The sequence below is a fragment of the Kwoniella dejecticola genome, chromosome 4 (genome assembly GCF_000512565.2).
Source record: "Kwoniella dejecticola CBS 10117 chromosome 4, complete sequence".
Taxonomy (NCBI): domain Eukaryota; kingdom Fungi; phylum Basidiomycota; class Tremellomycetes; order Tremellales; family Cryptococcaceae; genus Kwoniella; species Kwoniella dejecticola.
In genome coordinates this window covers 959,646-974,686 of record NC_089304.1, presented here as the reverse complement: position 1 = coordinate 974,686, position 15,041 = coordinate 959,646, and the positions used below count along the sequence as shown (strand labels likewise).

At 48.6% G+C, this 15,041-nt stretch overlaps 6 protein-coding genes across 6 annotated transcripts; 3 read left to right on the top strand and 3 right to left on the bottom strand.

The window, feature by feature from the left end:
- Positions 1–17: 17 nt before the first annotated feature.
- On the top strand, positions 18–1,797 carry I303_103632 (uncharacterized protein; the record flags this gene model as incomplete). The annotated part of the gene is made up of 10 exons (XM_065968794.1): positions 18–65; positions 140–353; positions 417–615; positions 685–790; positions 876–957; positions 1,025–1,132; positions 1,197–1,289; positions 1,353–1,373; positions 1,449–1,633; positions 1,720–1,797. The coding sequence occupies 10 exons, from the start codon at positions 18–20 to the stop codon at positions 1,795–1,797; spliced, it is 1,134 nt and encodes a 377-aa protein (XP_065824866.1).
- Positions 1,798–2,716: 919 nt separating this feature from the next.
- On the bottom strand, positions 2,717–3,491 carry I303_103631 (uncharacterized protein; the record flags this gene model as incomplete). Its single annotated transcript, XM_018406971.1, has 2 exons — positions 2,717–3,254; positions 3,397–3,491. 2 exons carry the CDS (start codon positions 3,489–3,491, stop codon positions 2,717–2,719), a joined length of 633 nt encoding a protein of 210 aa, XP_018263779.1.
- A 994-nt stretch (positions 3,492–4,485) lies between these two features.
- I303_103630 (uncharacterized protein) lies at positions 4,486–5,670 on the bottom strand (the record flags this gene model as incomplete). Its single annotated transcript, XM_065968793.1, has 8 exons — positions 4,486–4,553; positions 4,614–4,664; positions 4,715–4,936; positions 4,988–5,064; positions 5,117–5,182; positions 5,235–5,341; positions 5,396–5,488; positions 5,638–5,670. The coding sequence occupies 8 exons, from the start codon at positions 5,668–5,670 to the stop codon at positions 4,486–4,488; spliced, it is 717 nt and encodes a 238-aa protein (XP_065824865.1).
- An 833-nt stretch (positions 5,671–6,503) lies between these two features.
- Positions 6,504–7,172, top strand: I303_103629 (uncharacterized protein; the record flags this gene model as incomplete). Its single annotated transcript, XM_065968792.1, has 4 exons — positions 6,504–6,661; positions 6,717–6,841; positions 6,907–6,951; positions 7,051–7,172. 4 exons carry the CDS (start codon positions 6,504–6,506, stop codon positions 7,170–7,172), a joined length of 450 nt encoding a protein of 149 aa, XP_065824864.1.
- Positions 7,173–8,153: 981 nt separating this feature from the next.
- Positions 8,154–10,618, top strand: I303_103628 (uncharacterized protein; the record flags this gene model as incomplete). Its single annotated transcript, XM_018406969.1, has 12 exons — positions 8,154–8,256; positions 8,316–8,327; positions 8,389–8,474; positions 8,536–8,594; positions 8,668–8,733; positions 8,806–8,878; positions 8,942–9,039; positions 9,093–9,187; positions 9,255–9,633; positions 9,698–9,754; positions 9,830–10,226; positions 10,337–10,618. The coding sequence occupies 12 exons, from the start codon at positions 8,154–8,156 to the stop codon at positions 10,616–10,618; spliced, it is 1,707 nt and encodes a 568-aa protein (XP_018263777.1).
- Positions 10,619–10,846: 228 nt separating this feature from the next.
- On the bottom strand, positions 10,847–14,279 carry I303_103627 (uncharacterized protein; the record flags this gene model as incomplete). The annotated part of the gene is made up of 7 exons (XM_018406968.1): positions 10,847–10,988; positions 11,049–13,612; positions 13,666–13,720; positions 13,774–13,849; positions 13,894–13,940; positions 14,002–14,024; positions 14,076–14,279. The coding sequence occupies 7 exons, from the start codon at positions 14,277–14,279 to the stop codon at positions 10,847–10,849; spliced, it is 3,111 nt and encodes a 1,036-aa protein (XP_018263776.1).
- Between the last annotated feature and the right edge of the window lie 762 nt (positions 14,280–15,041).

The following is a 15,041-nucleotide window of genomic DNA, read 5'->3' as shown; positions in this document are numbered from 1 at the left end:
AACAGCAGTCCGCCAAGATGATGATTCCTAGATGGAAATACATAGGGATAGCAGGTGGATTTATTGTGAGTCCTGCGAGACTTCTTTTCCAGCTGTCGTTTGTTGAGCGTCACATGCTGACTGGAGTCTGCTCGTCTAGTTCCTGCTACATCTGCTAGCCTCGATCCACCCCACATATCGAGCGACAACATCGCCCTTCAACCTCTTGCCTTCTGGAGGATGGAAAGCAGGGACACCTCCCGACTCTGCCGTACCCAGCTGGGGAGGCGAAGGCTTACCCTCAGCAGATGATCTGAGGGACGATGAAGCTTTGGAGGGAAGGAGAAAGGCGAATGCGGTTTTCGTCGTTTTGGGTAAATCCCATTTTTCATGTCAGGTTATTCGATGATATGGGAAACTGACAACCGTCTGTGTAGCGAGAAATTCCGATCTTTGGCCATTCCTAGATTCAATGAGACAGATGGAAGACAGGTTCAATCACTGGGCGAAATACGATTATGTGTTCCTGAATGAAGAGGATTTCTCGGACGAATTCAAGAGATACACGCAGTCATTGACTAAAGCGAAATGTCATTACGGCAAGATAGAACCTAGCCATTGGTATCAACCTGAATGGTTAGTGTTTCTCTGAGGCGAACATCTCGCCATACGGCTCAGTCGACTGACGCTGGAATATTATGCCAGGATTGACGAAGATAAGGCTACCAAAGCGAGAGAGGAAATGATCAGGAAGAAGGTCATTTACGGTCATTCAGTTCCATACAGGAATATGTGTAGATTCAACTCTGGAGTGAGTCATATTCCCATTCTTGTTTGCACAACTTGCGCGCAAACCGTCATACAACACTAATATGCGGTCTATCCCAAACCGATAGTTCTTCTACAGACACCCTCTCCTCGCTGATTACGATTATTACTGGCGTATCGAACCATCCGTCAAGTTTTTCTGCGATCTCAGTAAGGCAGACTCTTATTTCACGTTCGTGCATTCTGTGTCAAGCTCACAAGTGCCGGGTGAACGTAGATTACGATCCTTTCCTAGTCATGCAAGACGAGAAGAAAGTATACGGTTTCACTCTGTCTCTGTACGAGTACATCGAGACCATCCCGACTCTTTGGGATGCTGTCAAAGGTGAGTCGCCCTAAAAACATCGTGTTTCCGCAGTCGATTAACAATGGTTTCTTCCTCAAACAAGAATTCATCCAAGAGCATCCCGATTATCTGCCCGAAGGCAATGCTATGCAGTTCTTGAGCGACGATGGCGGTGACACATACAACAAATGTCACTGTGAGTGATCGCGCCCAGATGTTCACGACGAACGCTTCGACTGACGAACGTGTATGTGGGCAGTCTGGTCAAACTTTGAAATAGGTGGGTTCCCTCTTTTGCTACGTGAACAACAAAAAGCGGCTGAAGGTTTTGAATATTGATGAATTTGAAACATAGGTGATCTCAACTTCTGGCGATCCGAGCCGTATATGGAGTTCTTCGATTACCTCGATAAGAAAGGTGGATTTTACTATGAAAGATGGGGAGATGCCCCTGTCCATTCGATCGGAGCTGCTTTGTTCGCCAAGAAGGAACAGATCCATTGGTTCGAGGACATCGGATATAGACACGAGCCATTCCAGGTGAGCACTCATCCGTCTATCATATCGACGAGTCACAAAGATATTCGATCAGCTGATTTGTCCGGATCCATGTTAAATCAATATAGCACTGTCCACAAGGTGATGCGCATACAAGAGGTAATTGTTGGTGCGATCAAGGTAATAACTTTGACTTTGAATGGTGAGTTCAACCAGATCCTCTTGTCTCTTGTCTCTTGTCTCTTGTCTCTTGTCTCTTGTCTCTTGTCACTTGTCACTTGTCACTTGTCATATCTTCCGCTCTCGCTCTCTTACTTCCGTTAAATCAAATGTGGTGCACTGGAGCGCTGACTGATGGCTTATCATCTATATCTATAGGTATTCATGTACAAAGCGATATGTCGACATGTTCTAGTGAAGTCGCTCCATTTTATACGATGTTAGACCATATGTGTATGAAGGGAATGACACGGATAATTCGCTCGAAGCAGATCGTCTATCTTGCTTTCTTGCGTTCTTGCGTTGCGAAGAATAGTGTTCTGGCTGCGATAGGTGCGCCACTGATTGGGTGCCGAATATGTCATATGAGTACTGCTAAAGAGGCTAGTCCATTCAACCTAAGTTGAAGCATCTCGAGGAAGAGCCAAAGAGAAAGAGAAATGCGTATTCGCCTGATTAACGACTCCACATGGCTTCTCAGATTGCTGCTTGCTGGCAACCGCATGGAAGCAACGGCTTGGCTAATTTTCAGTCGATACAGGGGACAAAAAGAAGAAGAAAAAGGGAAAACATATACATCGAAACAACAATAACTAAAATCAGATTAGGTAGGTAGGTGAGAAGTAAGAGGACTGAAAGATGACTACGAGTACAGACAATCTGTGCGGTACTGCATTGTACTGTATAAGCGAAACTCGAATTGTCCATATCAAAATATACAAATGCCGCTTGCCAGACTTGGTAGTATTCGCGTCCTCCAGCTGTCCTGTCCTGTCCATCTTCGTCCTCTTACTACGCCTACACTTTTCCTCCCCCCTCCCCATCTATTAGTCCTAGCATTCCTCTCGGTCACTCCCTTCTGATTACCTCCAATGAGACACTACAGTACTACGACCAAAGCTAAATCTAGAAGAGAGCAGCGACCCCAGCACCGAAAGCACCGACGACGACCGCAGCCCCAGCGATCCATTCTGATCCGTGGTTGAGCGCCACGAGCGGCGACGCACCCGAGTCAGAGCCATTTCCAGACGCAGAGGAGTTACCTCCTGCTCCCGCACCCGAAGCGCCCGAAGTGGCGGCAGATGCAGAGGCAGAAGAAGCTCTGGAAGAGGCAGCACCGGTAGCGCCGGCAGCTCCGGACGAAGCACCAGTAGCGGCACCTCCAACAGCTGAGGACGCACCGCCAGCAGCGGAGGAAGCGCCGGTAGCGGCGGCAGAAGCGGCAGAGGAGACTCCACTGGCGGCGCCGGAGGCAGCGGAAGAGACGGCAGAGGAAGCTCCAGCGACGGCGGATGAGACGGCGGAAGAAGCTCCGGCGACAGCACTGGAAGCGGTCTCCTCGGCACCCTCGGCACCCTCAGCTCCGGAAGCGGCGCCGGAGGCTCCAGCTCCAGCAGCGGAGGAGCCAGCGGCGGCACCAGACTCTTCGGCTTCGGCGGGGGCGCTATGTCCAGAAGAAAGAAAGAAAGGCAGAAAATTTGGAGTTAGCTGGGCTCTTCCTGACACTGAGATTATAGTGCAGGACAAAGGAACATTTTGGATGACGAGGGGAGACTAGTATTGGACGGCATGACACGAAGACTCACCCCTCAGCTTCAGATCCGTTCTCGTTTTGGGCAGCTACGAAGGTAGCGAGGGCACCGAAGAGGGCAGTGAGGAGTAAAGATCGTTCGACTCGCATCTTGTCTATTGTCTGATTCGTCGATTGGTTGGTGATTTTATTTGGAAATACAAGTAGAGAATGAGATGGGTTTGACAAGATCGTTTGAGTTGTCTTTGCAAAAGTCAACTTGGGATCAGATGGTATTTGAAATCACTCTCGATTCAGTCGATCGGTCAAGTACAGAAAAGTTCAATAAAGCTTTTGCTAGAGAGATACAGAAAGAAAGAAAAAGTGGCGAGAGGTATTCCTGCAACTTGCTTAATATATGTTTCTCCTCTCGCGAATGTCAGTCCTGGTGTGCAGAATACGTGAATACTTGCTGAACAAAGCGATGAATAAACAAAGGATCGATACGGCCCTCCCTTCGTACCAATCCGCAGCAAGCATTTTTGAAGGGGCTAAATCGTAATCAAAGGAGGAATTTTCCGCAGCGCCATGGTCAAAGGCTGGTCTAAAGGGGCATTCATCAAGCTATTGCCTCCACAATCAACTTTTTAGGGATGAGATAGAACAAAGGGGGGCTTCTAGTATCGAAGCTGCGGATTTGGTGGTATGCTATTAAGGATCTGCTCACAGGCCTAAGGGGTGAGAAAATGGTTGAAGGATGATGACGATTCAAGGTTGATGGAACGTGATTGATACAGATGAAACCGAATCATAGTCCAATCCCTTGACTTTCGGCCAGATTGGATGGTTCGGATCTCCAGTTACCGTGCACAAGGTCGAGGTGGACATGGAACAAATGCATGTTAGACCCTGTCACTCCTTGTCTGAGCAAGGTTGAGGAATGTCTCGAACTTCATGATTTTGAGAAATTGAGTCTTGATTGTACACCACGGGATTGAGTGACATGCTTGACAGAGAGACGGACAAGGGGGAAAAATTGAGAGTGCAACGAAATCGAGGCAAGAGGGGTAGCCCAGGGTAATAGCTGAAACGCGCTAACGATTGTGTCAGCAGCGAGAGCTAAAAGTCCTATCGCTTCGCTCACCCTGGTTACCGAGCTGCCCACTTATTGCATGGGGGCCATACCGGGGATATAGTCTTGCCCGTTGTAAGGGTAGTGAGGGTGTACGGGGACTAACGCATACTTGCGATTAGGCAGACAGTCTACCGTGTCAAGTGAGGGAACACTCTCACCGTAACCGAGTGGAACATACTCCTGCTGAGATGACCAGGCGATGGCGGGATCTGGACAGTAATATCAGCCTTTTCCTTCATTCCACCGGGTTGTTACGCACCGACAGGTACCATTCCACCAACGTCGGCCCCCTGCATGGCAAGAGGGTTGAAGTTGCCCATGGTGAAGGTCCTGGTGTTTGGATGACCGACTCCGAGGTGCGATTGGATGGCATTTCGCGAGTTAGGGCGAACTCGATTGAAATTGACGCCACCGTGAGAATTGGTAGGCGTTCGTACTGCACTGTGAATGGCGGAACTCAAAGGACGGGCGGTAGGGTGTTCTACGATCGGATTAGCAAGTTGAGCATCAATCTGTCGACCAAGTCTCTTACCTTGATTGCCTGGATGAAGAGGGTTACCGAAGGCGGTAGCAGCCAAAGCTGATGGGATTTTCTTTCCTTGGAACAGACTGAGGCGTTCGTCAGCAAGATGCAAGTAGATTTTAAGGACGTGATACTGACTCAGCTTGGAAAAAATCGTGGAGCTTGAGAGCGTTCTCTTTAGGGTGACAGTTGATCATTGCTTGTCTAGCAGAAGAACAACGACGCGTGAGCTCTAGCATCGGTATATGTTACTCACCCCTTGCTTTTCCCGTTTACCTTGTGTTCCTGAAACTGAACATCCTTGTCGCTGATCGTGAAGCCGAGCTCTGTGGCGAGATCCACGATAGCTTGATCGTTGGTCCACTGCGAGTGTAGAAACTGTCAGCCTTGGTGAACTTCAAGGCGACTATCACTTACCCAATGAAGCTCGTGCACAACTACAGAATCAATCTCCTCGGAGCTGGGATCATGCCCACGTATTCTCTTGCCCGAAGACGCTTGTGTGGGTGCCTGAGCGGCCTTAGCATATGTACGAGGCTATCAAAACGAGAAAGAGGAGATCGAATGAGTGGCCGGTCCATTCAAGCAGTCAACTTATCAATATTCAACTGGTGCGAGCTGACGTGAGATTACATTAGGCGTAGTTGAAAGACACTCACTCCTGCAGTGTTGGTGGGCTTGAACTCGCCCATCGTGAAATGGCCACGGGCGTGGCTAGTCTGCTACTCCCACAAAGATGAGCCCGTGTATTTAGCTTTTGGCATCACCAGGAGGTGGGCAGAGCAGGAGGGCAAAAGCCTACTTGTCAGGGTCAGGGATGTGAGATTCGCACTTACCTCGATGGAAGTCATTGGTAGCGGGATGGACTGAAAATGGCGACAATTATAATTCAAAGACTTCGCTCGCGGGGGAGACGGTAAGACTTGAGATACTATTGTGCATTCATAGATAAGACTCAAAAGAAGGGTATGATGAAGCTCAAAGAGGGAGAGAGAGAATGAATTTACAGACTTTACCCACTATACCATCAACACGTCAAAGTCAAAGTGGATCACCTCCACTCAAGTCGAGTCACCTCGACGTTGATGGGAATCACGTGTCATCATTGTTGCATGACAGCAGGTTTGCTCTCTCAGATCATCGAGCCTCCATGCAGCATGCATATGAGCATATGACTTTCTGGATAGCATGCAAATCGTATATCAGTGGCAACCAGTCGAACAGATATAAGTGGAGCTGAGATACGGCTGACCCGATGGATACCGTTGCCAGGAACAGCGGCTGATCACCTCGAGACCATTTCTCGTCATGCATCGAGACGATCCGCATGCATCCGAAGACGGATGATTTTCATGCGATCCACAATCGCCATAAGTATAAATAGAGCTCTTGTTCTTTCGTATCCAGAGGGATATGAGGAGCATACATTTCTGTAATCGTAATCACCCAAGCTCTGTTAGCTCTTTGTCCCCCTCTTCTTGTTGGTCATTTGTCACTTATCCAGCCTTCGAATACCTCCTCCACCATGCTCGTGCTTCCAATATTTGCCGCCTTATCCTGTATGTCGATGACTATCGCTGCAGTCATCAAGCATGACGACCGAGTGATAAGACCAAGAGCGGAATTAGTAGTTCAACCTGAATGCTTGGGTGGGAACCTGGATTCACACGACTGTAATGTAGCGTAAGTGATCAAGTCCATGACACTGATATCAGATAGCGTTTCGAAATCAACTGAGACGGTTGGTGATTCTCTTTGATACATTTTGTGGCCTTCTATCGCTTGGTGGTGGTATACAAGGAGCTATCCAATTCTTGCGGGTGGATGATATCACCAACACAGCTTCAAGCGGTACTTGCAAGAGTGGGTGATAACGCTACCTTCTGAAGAAGCCTGAATGAGACAGCTGATAATGAAGTCGGCCCCAGTGACGGTCACGGCCGTAGATGGGGGACCGGCAATCAGTATCAGCAGTAAGTTATCTTTCCGTAATTTATCCCTCAAAATATCGCAGAGACTTCTTGAAAGACTGTGGAAGACACATTTGGTATTCATGCTTACTTGCTAAGCAGAGGGTCGATTGGAACAAGCCCAGAAAGCAGCGATAGCTCAATGCGGTCGACAAGCGTGGACGGTGACGGCTCTCGGTGGAGCGGTGGGAGGTAATCTGAAGATCGAGCAATCGGCTGCCTGAAGTCCTTGACAGAGCGACACTGGGTCCTATCCTACAGCGAACTGTGGTCGAGCAAACGATATATAGTGTATAGTCTCGTTTGGCGTGGAGACGTAAAGGCTGTCGACAGGAACTACGATGAATATGCATGATGCATGGATTATTCGATTCCCCCACCTGATCGGAAATTCGGGATACCGAAGAACCGATCGGTCAAATCCGAACGCATCATCGTACTTCTTGGGCGGGGAAGGGAAAGCATCTAAACTTTTTGTTTTTGGCGTGATACCAAAGTTATCGTAAAGTACCCATCCTCAGGGTTTTGTTATATATCTAGTTTCCTACCTTGAGAAGCCAGAGAGAGATATGGTCTGGACCCTTAGCAAGCTGGAGTACCCATATGGAGAAGGGCGAGGTCAAGTGTCAGACGTGAGGCATTTTTGCGTTTTTGTTCGTCGAGTTAACATAATTTTGCTGCTTCGTGATGAGAAGGTTACAGTGTTCGAGTGGAGGCGCGTTTGATAGATTGAGTTATGATGTGATGGACTCGACTGAAGATCAAGAAGAGTCATTCTGCAGCTTTTGATACCATAACGATTCATTGCTCACTTATGGTGTGATCACTTGCAATTGAGCGAGTGTGAATTGAATCTGGGTGCAATCAGCTTGAGGTACAAGGATTATTGTGACACGATCTGAGGTTGACCTGTGAGTCCGTTCGACTAGCCCACTTGATACCTGCTAATTCGATGAAATATTTCGTTAGGTAAAAGTAGCTTCGGCCGGTGCATCCATGTTATATTCGAGTATACCACTATTGCAGAAAAGTCATTACCAGGTCGAATGGATCGACCTATACATCTAAGGGGAGATTCCAACCCTCTGCAAAGAAGGACTTCGCCTTTACCTTCGCCCGTGTATACTGGGGAATCCAGCTCGAGTAGTCCATCACAAAATCACTCTTATAGACCAAGCACATCGAAGTCTCAGGGTAAGGGCAAGATGAGGCAGAGCAGTCCAACATCACCGACGAGTCGGAAGGGTCAAACGCCTTTGCCTTTCGCTCAAATCGCAGTGTTAATGGGTACGAGATTAGCGGAGCCGAGTAAGTGCTCCTCTGCAATTGCGTCTATGCTGCTTATACTGATCATGCTTCTCGCTCAGTCGCCTACACAGGTCAGTCATCCTCGGAGAGGAAAAAATGGAATAATAGGGGTTCAGACTGATGTGTTGGCAGTGATCTTCCCGTTCGTGAATCAAATGGTGGAGGAACTCGGCGTGACTGATAATCCGGATCGAGTGGGCTTCTACTCAGGTCTAGTGGTGAGCATACCATTCCTACTCATCATTGCAACTGAGTGGACTGACAGGCACGGTGCAATAGGAATCCGTCTTCGCTTTTATTCAATTCTTCACGGTGTACCATTGGGCCAAGTTATCAGAGTTAGTCGCCCCTTTCCACAATGGTGCATATCCATCACTGCGAGACCATACTAATCCCATCATTCCATTTTAGTCGGATAGGCAGGAAACCAGTCATTCTTTTCGGCTTGGCAGGAGTGGTGATATCGGGATCGTTATTGTGAGTGTTGCTGCAGCCTTCTTGACCTCGAAGTGGATCGCGACTGACGAGGCAATACTCCTGAGTTTTCAGCGGTCTAGCCACTTCATTCTGGATGATGATTGTTTTCCGATGTCTGAGCGGAGCGGTGAACGGCAATGTCGCCGTGAGTCTTAGTAAATTCGGCTGGATGGACAAGCAGAGGGACTGATGATCATCACGCGAACAGGTTATTCGAGCTGCTATTGGCGATGTCACAGATTCCAGTAATTCGACGGAAGCGTTCGCCATGTATGGTCTAACTTGGACAGTCGGAGCGATAATTGGGTATGCCCATTTCCCGGTTTGTGGGAAGGAAGCTGAGTCACAGTAATTCACAGCAACGCATTAGGAGGTGCACTATCGCATCCCTACGAGCGATTTCCGAAATGGTTTGGCAGCGTCGAGATTTTCAGGATACATCCGTATTTGCTGCGTGAGTGGTTAATCCACAACCATTAAGTACCAGATCTGAGCTGACATGATCTGAAACCGAACGACAGCGTGCTTCGTGACCGCCGCAATCACGATGATCGGGATTGTATTCTGCGTCGTATTTTATCGGGAATCATTACCTTCTTTAGCCACTCCACAAAATTCGACATTCAACCCTCGAGGCTCCTTATCGTTCTTCAGGTCATTCAAGTCGCATAAGCGGCAATTCTCGAATGCGTCGTTGGTCTCGGAGGCGGAAACTCTGGTTGACGAAGAAGCAGGGAGGGAGAACATCTTGTCGAAATTGCCCAGAGGAGAAGACGGGCCAGAACCGCTGGCCGGCGCGGGAGCGGGAATCGGTCAGAGGAAAAATGTAGAATGGGGGTTCTGGGAATTGATGAACTATAAGCCTGTCCGGGTCATGATCGCTACAGGTTTCCTCAATTCGTGAGTTCCGCCCCAGCTTCTACACAAGGAGGGATCGGTCAAACTGACTTGGGCGATGTCGAAGGTTTGTACAGGGTGCTTGGAGCGCTGCTTCCTTGCTCTTCTTCTTCGATCGGAACAAGTGAGTGTGGCGTTGTGTTGCGTCGTGTCGTTTTCTGATATGTGGAGCATGTCTAATATCGCTGTGGCTTTTCAGCGGACTTTCCATGTCAGCCTCAGCCATTGGAGGCGCACTAGCCATCAACGGACTAGTCACTATCTTAGTCCAACTGATCCTCCTCAGCAAAATCAGGAATTACCTGGGTATTTCATTAGGGTACAAAGTCCTCTCCATTGGCTGGATTTTCACCTGGTTGTTACTTCCGCTCTTACGATCGGTATTGCTGGCTATGGAGGACCCGATCAACACGTCAGGCGAATACCTTCAGTTCGGTGAAGATCGAGGATGGACCGTCTCGATCTGCGTCAACCTTTACCTTTCTTTCGTGGCTGTTGTTAACCTTGCTGGGAGTCTGTTGATGGTTCTCATCAATACTTCCGCGCCGGACAAGAACGCTCTGGGTGCGATTAACGGGATATGTACTGCTGTCGGGGTAAGTAGCGAATCAACTCCAATTTAAAATCCCACTGATCGACCCACGAAAGGTATTGAGAGAAAGAGATATACTGATGATTATCTGTTTATACTTATGGGTGAATACAGTGTATGGGCAGAGTTATTGGACCATCCTCAATCTCGGCCTTATTCGCATATTCGATGGATACGCATTTCATGGGCGGAAGAGCATGGTGGATTTTCATGGTCGTCATGTCATCTATCAACCTAGTGGTGACTTTCTTAGTGGATGAACATGACGAAGACAAGCGACCGCAAGAAGAGGTCGCGATGGGATTATTGGATAACAGGGAAGATAATGATGAAGATGACGAATTGACTCCTGTCGAGGGCAGGAACGCTGCGAGCCGGAGGGGATCGCCAATGTGAAAAGAAGAAACCTCCATTAGCGCTTGATTAAGATGAAAGGACGAATGAACGAATCTCGACATGTCTTGTCTTATTACTTGATGTTTCTCGCTACTGTATCTCATAATTCTCCTAACACGATTCATAATTTCCCCCAACACGATGTCAAAGAACATATGAATGTCACTGTATGCATATCAAAGTCGGATCAGTATGCCATTATATGGATGGTATATCGCCGTACGTGCTCTACCACTGAGATTGATTGGGCCATTGCATGTAGGGAGCTTGTGTTTGTTGATTGCCATTGGTATTGGTATTGGTGTTGGGATTAGTGTTGCTGTTTCCGCTGTTTCCACTCCAGTTCCAATCACCGTTGATATTTTGACCTCTATAGGTATTACAGAGCGTCAGGACCCGCAGCGATACCGTGACGAAGGAAGCAACTTACGTGTAGTCAGTGAACAGCTGTGTCCATATATCTGTCTCCTCTCCTTGACCCGTCACATCGAAGACGCTCGACCCCAGATCAAACAGGGAGTTCTCGAACGAGTTCTCGGTCATGCCCAGTAGCTGCTCCGATTGAGTGTTCCCAAAGACAGGTGCATTCGATATGGGCTGTTGTAGAGCAGGTTGAGTCTGATTGAAATTGAGATTTGGGATGGGCAGGCTACCTCCCATAAACGTGGTAAATTGTCCCTGACCGGGATTGTTATAGTTATTATTGATTGCCGGAACGCTCGCTTGCTGTTGTACCATGTTGATCGAAGCAGGAGTGTTACTGTCTGCGGGGGTGTAAGGTAGAGGGCCGAGATTGCTAGTTGAGGGTTGAGGTTCCACGAGCGAGGCATGCGGTTTTCCAGCATAGTAAGCACCGTAAATCGATGGCGGGGTGGGCACCCTTCCAATCTGTTCCTCGATCGCTGAGGGGTTGTTCACCGCTGGGGTAGTCGCTTGTATCAGCCTTGGATCGTCGAAATTGGGACCAAAATTACGGCGAGACTGGGTTTGCGAGACGTTATCTTTAGGCTGAGTCGATCGTGGCGAGTCATGAGTAGAAGGGCTCAGATGGAGCGGAGAGCAAGAGGAGGACTTGTCTTCATTGGAGTGTGATCGCTTTTCGCCCTTTGGCGTGGCCACGGCTCTTGGCATATCCGTTTCGATGGCTAGCTCAGTCATCATATCCGTCATCTTACCCGCTTGTCTCCATATCATCTCCATTTCACGGGAAGCAGCTATGCAACGCCGGATATCCGTGATAGCTCTTTCCCTTTCGGCAGGTGATTGTCTGCCTGAATATATGTTGATGAGAAGGACGATCGCCGCGACCCAGCTTGGTAACATAAAACCAATGTTTAGCGATCTACCGGGTAAGGCTCCTTCTTGTCTACCTCGTTTGAGAGCCGTGTCGACGATGTTGCATATGGAACGAGCGGCATTGGCGCAAATAGCTAGAGAAGGCAAGAAGACTTGACCAGTTTTCCTATTTCTTGGCGTTGGGATGAATGGTCGATGTATCAGGATTTGACAGTAATAGTAATGAACATATAGGAGCGCGGATTGCTCGAACAGCTGATAGTCGGATCTGGTGGGGTCCCATCGAAGCTCGTCGGGTACATTGTCTGCCCATGAGTTCAAAGCAGAGTCAAGCTCGATCACTACCGAGCTTTGCGCGGCGGTATCGGCTTGATGCTCGGGTAATTTGTTGATGGCATATATCGTGCGTAGGGTAGCACCGATTATATGATCTAATTTGAGGGTTTGGATGAAAGCTGAAATTGTCGAGATTCCAGCTTCTTCAGGCTGCTTGAAATCCTTCTCGGGATCGCCAGTGTCCCAGTACTCATCGTCCACGTCTATCGGATAATCAGCGTCGAAATCCGTGTCCTGGAGCGCGACAGATCTTCCGACTCCAGCACAATTGACCCGATCTATATGGTATAGACACCAGAAAGCTCGATTGTACAGCGCTCTTTCGATCGGATCAACGTGGATAAGGGTTGAGCGTACGTGTATACCGATCTCTTGCGCCGAGCGCAAGCCAACTCCTGATAGGATCCACATCAAGTGAGGCACCGCACTTCCCATGAGGAAATTACACAGCAAGACTTGCGTTTGGAATTCGTAAAGATTCGGACCTTGCATGATGGATCTGCCCATTCGCAGTAGCGCGTGGAGGTATTTCCAGCCAGCAGAATAGCGCAGACTTCCGTCTTGGTTTGTTTGTAGACGTTCTTTCCCTTCTTCCGACAAGGCCAGGTCCACAGGCCAATAAACCCGATCGTCATCGACGAACCTTGATCCATTGGCAAACACCATGAGACAGACTTTTGCGAACCAGGTGTTTGACTTCCATAGACCCGATTCGTACTGTCGCTTAAAGAGTACTCGGTTTAACAGCGGTAAGTGCGGGTTCAGGTTTCCAAAATATGCGTCGATTAGTTCGGTCGCAAAATCGGCTTCGGGCCATAGGGACAAATCCAACGAGCGTATTCCTTCGTTCGCGATGACTAGCTCCCATTCCGGTAATTGCCAGTACTGGGTTCGTTTTTTCCTATTTACTTCTTCTAAAAAGTCTTTCTTGTCTCGCGGGTCCTGCTGGGTGTATTTCAGCTCGTGGAAAATCCTCATCAGATGTGCGCCAGACGCTTTCCCGTGGTATCTCCATACTGCGTCTTTGACATTGAGTTTGCTTATCCCTTTCGCTATGTCCTCGTGGATTTCCGCCTCTTCAGCAGCATCTGCGTTCTCAGGACCCCTAGTTGGATCCCTTTCGTACGCGCGCCAAGGAGATGGTCCAAGAACAGTGACTGCCGGTGATGCTGTACCAGGCGCAGGAGGAGACAGGGATGATCCACTTGAGGATTGCCGCCTGCTGGATTCTGGAAGCGGTTTCAAGGATGGGAAAGGAGGGATATGAAGAGATCGAAGGGTTTCTTGATAAGTCGGAAGATCAAATTCTTCTCTGTCAAGCTGTGGTCCAACGTATTCGTTGAGATCGATGGAAGGATATGCCTGTCATGACGGTCAGTCGGATGAGCTGGATATACGAGATGGGAGGCCCTCACTTGATGCAAAATCCGTTCCAATCGATTGCACCTCTGTTCTAAAGTTTCTATGTAGCTAAGATATTATACGATTAAGCATGCATGTCGGTCTGCATGCATCGGACTCACCCTTTCGGCGGACCCCTTCGCTTAGCTGCCTCGACATATGTGCAGTCTAGCCCATACTCTTGACAATGTGTACATTCTGAGAAGCCGTAAGCTTTGAGTCCCACTTACACGATGACTTACTGCTCTCGCTCAAACTGTTCATTGGTCCTTCGCACTTTATTTTCTTCCTGTGACAAGTAATAGTGTGTCAATCCACTGCGCCTCTTATTGAGATGCTATCTGACACACCTTCTACAAGCATCACATGCTCTCTGCTCGAGAGATGATCAGCTCTTTCCGCTTACTCTAAGCCGATGACTCACCTGAACTTTCCTCCGTTTCGCCTCGGCCTCAGCTAACTCCTTCTGCATCTGAGATTGTGGAGTAGCGGTCGCAGATACTTTTCTCCCAGACGACGAGCCGGAGGCTGATTTGGGGGTTGACACAAATTGGTTCGTCGAAGCTCTGGTTTCTTCCCCGCTCGCTCGACGACTCGAGCCTGCGGAAGCTGGCGTGTCCACAGGCATCGCAGATGATGATTATGCTATGATATGTCGATGCTTACTCACTCCTCATACTAATGCGTCTGCTTCTCCGTGTCATCAAGAAGGGTATGATAAGACGAGACTGGGTTATCTGGGTGATTTGGGGCTATGTATCCTTGCAATTTGTTGACTGATCGTTCGATAATTCAGATGCCGGAATGACCGTGAGGCCTTCGGGGATCCCGTTGGAGTCCAGATAGGTCAGACGAGATTGAATTTCTTGGCCAATACCGTTGGCGAGCCAAAAGAGACGCAGACAGAATGCCTGAGTATGGGTGTGGGTAGTTAAAATAGTCAAGATAGTGTATAAGCAATGGGTAAAGGATAGATGAGCACCGAGTCGTATATAAAGTTTACGGAACCGAATCGGAAAGCGACTAAAGAGGACGATGAGATCAGCGCCGCGGCACCGAAAAAAGATAAAAAACATGCAATAGGCAACATGCGGTTTCGGTGATCGGCCATGCCCTTCGGTGTCCGTTCTTGGGATCTGGCCGCGTACCGCCGTTTGACACGTCATCTTCCAGACCGAGTCTAGAGCAAAGAACAGTCCCGGTAGCTCCATGCACCCCTAGAACACGCAGTGCGTGAACCATGCAAACCTACTACTGAATACAGCTAATATCATGTTGATGCGGGGAAGGCACCTTGTATGAGTCGAGTGAGCAAATTCTGCCGAAAGTAGATCTCTGAATTCGCTTTGAACGGAGTCAGTGCGCTACAACACATCTCTAAAGCTGCTAG